Raw genomic sequence first — 9,932 nt, 5'->3', positions numbered from 1 at the left:
TATGAAATATGAGCGCAAAATGATAAACAAAACGAGTTTTAGCTCAACAACCAGCTCAAAGCAGTTTAACCAGCTTTCTTAGCTGTATAACATGTTCTAGCACACTTAATTCTGATTTTCATTTTTTTCCCACCAAAACACACAAACACATTTTCAACCTCAACACCTGTTTATCTGTCTCCGGTTGGCTTTCAAACACTATCACAGAAGCAGACATATTCAATGAATTAAGCAAGTAATTAGCCGTGGTCGTCATCGCTTGCATGCTACGCTAATCGTTCATGGCATTTACTCACTGGACTTTTCACTCCGTAAAAATCAGTTTCCACATGGTCAGGTTTGGCAGGGAAAAAACCCTCTTCTTTGTACATAAGTCCTCCAAACTGATAACTCGAACAAAATTGTAGTTTTGACAACTTAACTGGCAGTTATCAACTTTATCAAACTCACTCGACCTTCCTGTGGTGCCCTGGTCTGCATGGGTGCATGGAAAGACCAAGACCGGGGAAAAACCAGCTTTTCTGTGGGATGAATGCGCACTCTGCTGGTGAAACTAATCTGAACTCTACTAGGCTGTATAGCTTTGCACATTGTTTTACTGTAAAAATTTGGGGATTACACTGTGTGTGTGTGTGTGTGTAACTAATGGGCGTTACACTTTGATGACAGCTTCGCACACTTGTGACATTCTTTCAGTCAGATTCATGAGCTCGTCGCCTGGAATGGTTTTCAGTCAACAGCTGCGCTTTGTCAAGAATTAATTTGTGGAATTTCTTGACTTCTTAATGTGTTTGAGTCCGTCAGTTGTGTTGTGCAGTGCTAGGGTTGGTACACAGTTCTATACACTGAATAGCCCTATTCAACTACTGTTCTGATCCATATTATGGCAAGAACCACTCAGCTAAGTAAAGAGAAATGACGGTCCAGCATTATTTTAAGACATGAAGGTCAGTCAATCCAGAAAATATTAAGAACTTTGAATGCATCCAAAAACCATCAAACACATGATGACACTGGCTCTCATGAGGACCTCAGGAGAGGAAGACCAAGACCAACTCTGCTGCAGAGGATACATTCATTAGAGTTACCAGAGTCAGATTAGAGTCCACACAAATGCTTCACAGAGCTCAAATAGCAGACACATCTCAACATCATCCATTCAGAGGGGACTGTGTGAATCAGGCCTTCATGGTCGAATTGCTGCAAAGAAGCCACTACTGAGGAAGAGCAAGAAAAGAAGAGAAGCGCTTGGGCCAAAACACAAAGATTGGACATTAGACCTGTGGAAATCTGAACTTTGATCTGATGGTGGTTCCACCTGCCGCGTCTTTGTGGGACACAGAAAAGGTGAGCGGATGGTTTTACATGTGTGGTTCCCACCGTGAAGGATGGAGGAGGAGGTGTGATGGTGTGATGGCACACTTAACCAGCATGGCTACCACAGCATTCTGCAGCAACATGCCATCCCATCTAGTTTGTGCGTTGTGGGACCATCATTTGTTTCTCAACAGGACAATGACCCCAAACACACCTCCAGGCTTTGTAATGGCCAACTGACCAGGAAGAAGAGTGATGGAGTGCTGCGTCACATGACCTGGCCTCCACAATCATCTGACCTAAACCTAACTGAGATGGTTTGGGATGAGTTGGACCGCAGAGTGAAGGCAAAGCAACCAACAAGCGCTCAGCACCTCTGGGAGCTCCAGGACGGTTGGAAAAAGCTGATGAAGCTGATTGAGAGAATGCAAAGAGCGAGCAAATCTACCATCAAAGCAAAAGGTGGCTACTGTATACTCCCCTTGTCCTATGGCTCAAAAATGACCTGCCTTCACTAAACCCCTAAAAAAAAAAAAAGAAAAAAAAAAAAGCCAGCTGACTGAGTTTAAACCAAAGACCTACAACCTGTCATTCATCACAGTCTTTGAGTATCTGGGTAATCCCTCTTAATCCAGAAAAAATGTATTTTATCTGTGCACATCAAGTGTTTTCATTACAACACACCTGTCACAACGTCTTTACTTAGCTAGAGGCTGATGGTTCAGGTGTTAATATTTTAGCAAGAGACAGCACATATGTAAGATAAGAACATAGCAGAAATATGTAGTCGTTTTTAGGGCATTTTATTGAAGTAGTGATATATCACAATAGTGATATGTTCTCATATACTGTACTATAGTGAAACATGCAGTCATGGCTACTGCTGAGAGAGAACCCCACTGGGAAACTAAGTTTTCAAGAAATGTTTATTCATCTAATAAGTGCCGGCCAACATTGTTTTCACTGCCAGCATGTTACATTCAGAGCCATGAGTACTCAGAGGTCATGACTACATTATTACATTAGTACCGACTGCTCATGGGTCGAACTGAAACCATCTCTAACTAGGCCTTCATTTTGATCTTAAATGCACAGCTGTAGTTTTGTGACTGCGCGGGTGGAGCAGCAATTTAAAATGTGGGGGGGGTTCTAGAGGTAGCACATGAGCACCACAACCACCTTTGGCCCCTGTTTCAGTCTCCAGAACTAATGCAATGCATTTCTAGATTTTATTCACTAGGATGTACAAATAATATTGCATTTAAAATGTACATTATAACACAATGCTCTTTATCCCAAGATCTTATATATTCACAAGTAATCACATACCATGGTATTAAGGAATTCATCTATGTTTTATTAAAGAACAAGTGTGAGAGAGTGAAATTCATGAGAACACTGTGTTCACACTCCCTCTTCTGTTCTCCCCCTCTTCTCTCATGTTCTCCCCCTCTTCTGTTCTCCCCCTCTTCTGTTCTCCCCCTCTTCTCTCCCGTTCTCTCCCTCTTCTTTTCTGTTCTCCCCCTCTTCTTTTCTGTTCTCTCCCTCATGTTCTCCATGCTCTGCTTTGTCCTGACTCCTGGACTTCCCTTCCTTATAAACATCCTACATAAAGAACTCAATGTTAATATTCCTCAACATGGAAGTGTTGAAATATTTTGCGTAAACTTTGAAGAAACCTCTGCAGCCTTGATTTTGATTAGGGAACATTCCTTTCTTTTGTTGTTCTTTTATGTGCTTTTTTATTTATTTACATATATTTTGTTGTTCTAATCTGTTTCAACTAATCTTTCCCAGCCTTAATTGTACTCTATATTATTTAATTCCTCTTATTATTTAACATTTGAATAGTTGTGTTGCATTTCATTGTCCTTATTTTTTTTATTCTTTTCTAGTTTCTGAGAGCAGTAACAGGGATGAGTTGATGTAGGAGATTTTCTACATTGAAAAGAAGGTTTTAAGCGCCAACAAATAGCTTACGTTACGTAAATGAACACCTACATGGTATTAATGCAAAAATTTGAATGTATTACTGTAACATTTAATTGTGCATTTATGGCGTCTGTCTGGGCCACAACCTCCGTCCACAAGAGTAACTGTCCTGGTGGACAGGGCTCAGCAGCCTCCCAGTGAACACATCTAGACAGCAAACGGAGACTGAACACAGTCTGAACACAGTCTCAAAACTTACTCTGAGGATTTATTTTGACTGAACTGGAGCAGATTATTTTGTTGAGTTTGAATGAACTGTGTTTTACAATGATTTAACAGGTGACAAAGCTTGTATTAGTTCAGTAAAATAGAGAAAACTGAATTCAGATGGTGTATGGTTGTATTTTTTCTGTTTAGTAAAGAAAACTGGTGTCAAATAGTATGTCAGATGGAGGCTAGCTGGTTAGCATGCAAACTTCAGTAGCCATCTCTGTTCCACGGAACAGAGATGTTTTTGATAGAACATCAACACTGTTGTTTTTTCATACTCTGTCAATGATATTAGTTCACTCTTTGAATACTTTAAGACAGATTTTCCTTTTAAAACAGCTTGTTTATTCATTCATAGAAAAAAAATATATATTTCTAACTTTGTATTATACCTCCTTATTATTTTAAATATTGAGTTTGAATTTCTTCTCCAAAACTACAGAGTGCTCCTTAAATATTCAGCTCATTCAGACACAAACCTGCGCGCCTACTTACCTTCTTAATCTAGAACATGAAAAATAAAAACACACACAACAGAATGAGCATTTTCTTCACATTATGTTTATTACATAGTAAAAAGTACTTTACCTTTTATTTATATATAGACATTATATTCATGTTATCTCCTATTCAAGCAAGAATCAGCAGATCCTGATATATTTAAGAGTCCCATACAACAAATAAACACACAGCTTACAAAATGTCTCATGTTGGTGGCTCTATAAGGCTGTAGTGTTCCCTGACACACACACACGCACGCACGCACGCACGCACGCACGCACGCACGCACACACGCGCACACACACACACACACACACACACACACACACACTGAGAGAATCCCAGGGCCACACTCTACTTCACATATTTGGCATTTCAATAATAAGTTAGACTTATCCATTTGACAGAGTCCATGTCATTGTACACAAGGCACAATCAGCATGCATCAGTGTCTGTATGGAAGCAACCTGCAGCAACTCACATCTGACTCTGAAATGTAAATACCACTGAATTCATAGCACTGGACAAACCTGGACCTAAGTTTGATGTTGTAAGTATTTAACTTGTTCAGATCGGTTAATCAAATCGTAATCTCTGTCTCTGTTTTTAAAAGCCTCAATGAAACATGATGTCACACACGAGCAGGAAGATGCTGGCCTGCAACTTTACTTCACCACAAGCTGTTGAAGCCCCTCTCACTCTGATGAACCAGGGAAAATCCCTGCATGTGTGTTACCATGGTTACCAGATGATTGGATCACACATCCTGTGGTTAGTCGTTTTTTTAAAGAACATCACAAATAACAGCCTTGCACTGAGACACGCCCCACATCAGTTTGACTGACAGCTGTCTCACTGGGACAAACAAACAAATCGCAGGACAGTGTATGTGATCAAAGCCACCAGGCAAGAAGCCGTCAGTTTACAACAGCTGCGTTTAGGTTGATCACACCTCTGCCCGGTTCTCTGGAATTTCAGGTGATGAGAATCTTTTCACCAAATCTGAACAGAGCAATTCTACACAATATGTATTCTAGTATTTTGTTGTATTATTTTGTCCTTTGAGCTCTAGTTATAAGAGTTATGTGTGTGCTCTGCTATAGATGCTTTCTGTCAATCGATTGATATCATGTTGTTGAAGTTACAGACCTGAAACAAAATGTGGAAAAAATTCAAACTACATCAATTGAGTTTTCAAAGGTAAAATATTTCAATGCTGTGGATTTTTCAGCCTACCCAGAAAACAACCTATTTTTCACGGTTGATACTGATAAGATAACTGATTGTTTCACATTTCTTTATTTTAAAAAGAAGTTCCTAACCTGTAGTTTATGGCACCTGAGGGTGGGAAAGTTCATTAAAGATGGATGATGTCCTGTTCCACAGCTCTCATAAGATTTGTAAAACTTCCCCTTCTCTCTGAACCCTTCCAGGTATTGTGTGCTGCTCTGCTCGTTCGTCTTCTCCTCCTCCTCCAGGCTAGTTGGCGTGTGTGTAGATAACATGCTTCCATGAAAGTAGTTTGCCTTTGAATTTTTGTCTACAATTATTGGCTAACTTCACTTACACTAATTAAACAAACAAACATTATATAAAATAGTGACTAAATTGAAACATGAAGTATTCAGTGTTGCATACAACAGCAACAAGTTGTCAGGTTACTGCTGTCATCAGCTCCCACACGTTCCCTCGTTCTGTGACTAGCCGCGGGGAGTCATCATGTGTGGACAAACACGATAACACTGGATTATTACCCAATTCTTTCACTTATCAGTTACACTTATTATAAACCATAAAAGTCATTATTTGGGTCTGTAGAGTGGGCCGAGCTAACTGCACCTTTAACCGTCTACAGTTTGGAATGTTGAAGCTGTGACATTGCCGGTCCATCTGAGGAACCCTCACGTCCATGCAGTCCTCTTTTTTCTTTATAATTTATCATTTTATAATAATCTTTAATTTATAAGGTGCTTGAAATCAGAGCTTGTTTTTGTTGTAGGGGCAAAAGTGAAGTGAAAAGAAAGGGACAGAAATAAAGCAAACAGGAGAGTGCCTGTGCCTGAGGCTGTCACAAGAGAACACAACAGATTTGGCCTCTCAAACTAAAACTGACTGGTTCACAAATAAAGCTTTTTTTCTGTACAGCTTCCAGTCAGATGCTGATCCCTCAGAGGTGGGTGATAGAACAGCATTAATCAGACTTCTGGAACTGAAGTCAAAGCTCTGGAAATCCTATTGAATCAACATCATGCAGTACCTAAATTCCAAATGAGTCGCTTGAGCGGACATTAACATGAAGCACACACCGTATATTTTATATATATATATATATATATATATATATATATATATATATATATATATATATATATATATATATATATATATATATATATATATATATATATATATATATATATATATATATATACACACACACACACACACACACACACACACACACACACACGTATATATGTATATATTATACATATATATATCTATATCTATATCTATATATATACACACACACACATATATATATATATATATATACACCAATAAATCCTTTATTATTTACAGTCGTTATTTAAGTCGTGCGGCCACAATGTATTCCGTTTACAGTCTAACGTTTACTTCTGGTGACATCATTTACAATTCAAAATGATGAAAATGATGTTCATCCATGAAGATCATCTTGTGATTGTTATTCTGGTTTCTGCAGTAATCCAAAATCCAATTGAAAAATTCCATTAGCGTTTTGTTGAGGGAACCAGGGCAAAGCAAAATTCATCATCCCTGCAGCACTGTGGTGTGTATGACAGCCTGACATATTGCGCCACAGAGCTCCACTGATGCCCAAAAAAACACATCAGTGAGCCTCACTGTTGCACCGGCTGACATGAACACATACTGTAGTTTATTTTGACCTAATCCAGTACTCACTCGACCAAAATGTGGATTAATCCACCCGCCAAAAGTAGTCCTCAACAATGTGTGTGAGTAGCATTTATTAAAAACTACAGTGAGAAGCTGTTTTAGGACACTACTGAACCTAAAAAGAATAGACGTCCGTCTTGGAGCTGAGAGCCACAGACAGGAAGTACTGACAGATGGATAAGCACATTGTTGGTTAGGGTCTCTTAAAATATTTGAAGACAGTAAGAAAAATGAAGAAAAATACCTGCTTTATCCTAAACAAAACCTTGCTTACACTCCAAAGCACAAGACTGACGGGGAAACACTAGATCTCAATTTGTATTTACTTTATTCAGAATCTTTAGTATTTTGTATCTAATAGATTTTATTGCATATGTCTAAAATATATATAACATCTTAAGTTTAAAAGTACTGGAAATCACCAAGTAAAATGTTCACCAAGAGTGTGACCACATCAACTGTTCCCAGGCTGCCAAAACACCAACACAGGAGCTCAGGGCAGCTACAGCCATGCTTAAAATGTACACTTTATCTCAGTCACACTTGAGCTTGTTATATTACTCAAGTAGGACTCTGGTCCTGCATTGTCTGCTGTGACATGATGCCAAATCGTCTTTACAGGAATAAGATAAGAATAAAGACAAAACTGGCACAAAGAATTCAAAGTGCACCGGGACAGATGTTTAGGGAGATTCTTTCTTTACATCAAATGTGGCATAACTGAGGTCTGACATCTTATTTGTCTTCTTGGGCTGTAGGCTAACTTCAGTTCTTTTACTTGACCTCGTCAGTGGGACTTGTAGGTCTGGGACTGGGAAGCAGCGGCACGGGGGACGTGGCTTCAATCAGGGCAGGGTTTAGGATAATTGGCAGGGACATGGGCGGGACTCCCACCTGTAGGGGAGAGGCGAGGGGCTGCAGGATGAGGGGGGACTGGCTCAAAGGTGAAGGACCCTGGGCAGGTGATGCCGTTAATGGCACCGGCATGGGGGACAGCGAGCGTGGGACCGGAGACGATCGATCTGATCCTGGAAAACACAGGGAGGAAAACAGCTCATTCAAAAACTGTTACACTGATCAGCCTGAAATGGGAAATGGTAGCAGAACACGATGTTACAGCAGTGATCTTTCAGATTTATCTGAAAACAATTCAAACCTCATGGTAAGACATACGTCATGTTTCAATCAGTTAGTTTGACTGTAAAATATATTTCGATCTGAGTGTCAAGGTCCTGTCAACTGGCAGGAATAGTTTTCTTTGCTCTAAGCCACAGTTCAGTTTCGTCTTTGTTTCCATTTTTGTCAACACTAATTATCTGGTAAGAGGCTACTGGTATAAACTATTGCTGGTAAGTGGTGAAGGGATGTTAAGGAATCAATAAATATCGGTAAGAAACTGAGCTGAGTTATCAGCAGGGCAATGGAAACAAATGCTTTTAGTTTTCACTTACCGTGGAGACATTTTGAACTCCAGGTACTGTTTTGTAACTTTAAAGGGTTTATAAACCAGGAGGTCTGTGGGATTGCACAAAGTCTGCTGTAACACTAGTTTTGACCGCTGACTGCCGGAACGCCCAGTCTGTCAGCAGAGCGTCAGTCTGCAGTTATTACTACTTACATAAGCTGGCTAGCAAGTTAGTGTATAATGATAACAGGGCAATCGCTGTGTCAACTAGCTTATAACTTGAAGAGGACGGAGCAGCGAGAGCACCAGTCAACTGTGTCAAATCCTGTCCTCCTGTACTTCTCTGATGAATGAAATGAATAATTCCTCGATGCTCAGTTGGGCTGAGGGGTCTGACAGGCGGGGCCAGAATGATGTAAATAAACTGGACACAATGTTCCTGTGACATGTGATAGTGCTGTTACCATTGGCACTGGCGGGTTGGGACTCCTGGGGTGATGCTGGTCTGCTGGGGGTCTGTGTGTCCACAGGGGCCACTGGGACCGGACCTAAGGAGTGCAGCTGGGCAGGTGGTGGAGACGCTGGGTGTGGAGGGGTAGGAGGCCGACCCGCTGGAGGTGTTTGCTGCACGGCCTCTACTGGAGGACTGGGTGCTAAATCTAAAACAGAGATGAGGGTCACAACAAAAGAATATGCCCATGTTGTTATGTTGTCATGACATCCGGCTGCTTATCCTCTCAGACAAACATGTTGTTGTTTTTAACATTCAAATTAAAATATGTCATGCATGTCTGCTGTTTACCTGGTATGACAGTCTGTTTGAAGAGCTCCTCCCTCAGATGGGGCAGGAAGCAGACAATTCGTTCCCAGGTGATCTCCCACAGGTCTGAAAATCCTGTTCTTGAGTCAGCGCTATGGAAGATTCCTGCTGTGTCCATCACCAGCAACATGTTCTTTAGAGACTCTGGTATTGCCTCCAACTACACATAAAAACGCAGAAGCAGCACATTACCAAGATCAGAGAGTCTGTCAGACATTCAGTACCTGGCTCAGACCAAAAACCCTGCCAGGAGCTTCTTTGATGATTTCTGACAAAGAAGCAGAAACTTGTACCCCTTCAGCTGTGACATGTCTGGAGGTTCCTTGCTAGCTTGGTCATGGCTAGCTAAGAGCATGAGTATGACAGGCACAGAATTGTATATTTTTGTCAGATGAGCCAATCGATCGGTGCACCTCCAATGTTCATCTCTGTTTCAGTGGCGTTTTAAACTAGCAGGACCTGTTGAGCTCTACATACATCTACACTGGCTGCTTTTTTAGAACTGACAACTTGTGTTTGTGCTCATTCCCCAGTGCTTCATCAGATATAATAATGATGTATGTCTCACATAGGTCTGGGCATGATATCTAAAGAGTGTCATATCAGCTGATAATATGATAATTATTGATCATTTTAAATGGCTTGACTCCTATTCTTCTCCCACCCTATTGTTTAAATCATTTTTAAAGACTTGGCAAAAAAATGTTGAAGTTAATCCATTTAATTATAACATAGCCATTGTATGTA

The 9,932-nt window shown here is 40.4% G+C and overlaps 1 protein-coding gene across 3 annotated transcripts in view; it reads right to left on the bottom strand.

Annotated features, from left to right (window-relative positions):
- Positions 1-7,269: 7,269 nt before the first annotated feature.
- The window catches only part of gbf1 (golgi brefeldin A resistant guanine nucleotide exchange factor 1), a 138,714-nt gene continuing 136,051 nt past the window's right edge, over positions 7,270-9,932 (bottom strand). For all 3 annotated transcript variants that reach the window (XM_037122997.1, XM_037122998.1, XM_037122999.1), the window contains exons 38-40: positions 9,168-9,345; positions 8,830-9,024; positions 7,270-7,988 (exon numbers count right to left, since the gene is read on the bottom strand). In XM_037122997.1, the coding sequence (XP_036978892.1) occupies positions 7,735-7,988; positions 8,830-9,024; positions 9,168-9,345 (627 nt within the window). In that variant the 3' untranslated portion in view covers positions 7,270-7,734. The remainder of the gene's footprint in view (positions 7,989-8,829; positions 9,025-9,167; positions 9,346-9,932) is intronic.

Source organism: Acanthopagrus latus, chromosome 15, assembly GCF_904848185.1.
Source record: "Acanthopagrus latus isolate v.2019 chromosome 15, fAcaLat1.1, whole genome shotgun sequence".
In the NCBI taxonomy this organism is placed as follows: domain Eukaryota; kingdom Metazoa; phylum Chordata; class Actinopteri; order Spariformes; family Sparidae; genus Acanthopagrus; species Acanthopagrus latus.
The sequence above is the reverse complement of the archived record's forward strand: the minus strand, read 5'-3'. Positions and strand labels throughout refer to the sequence as shown.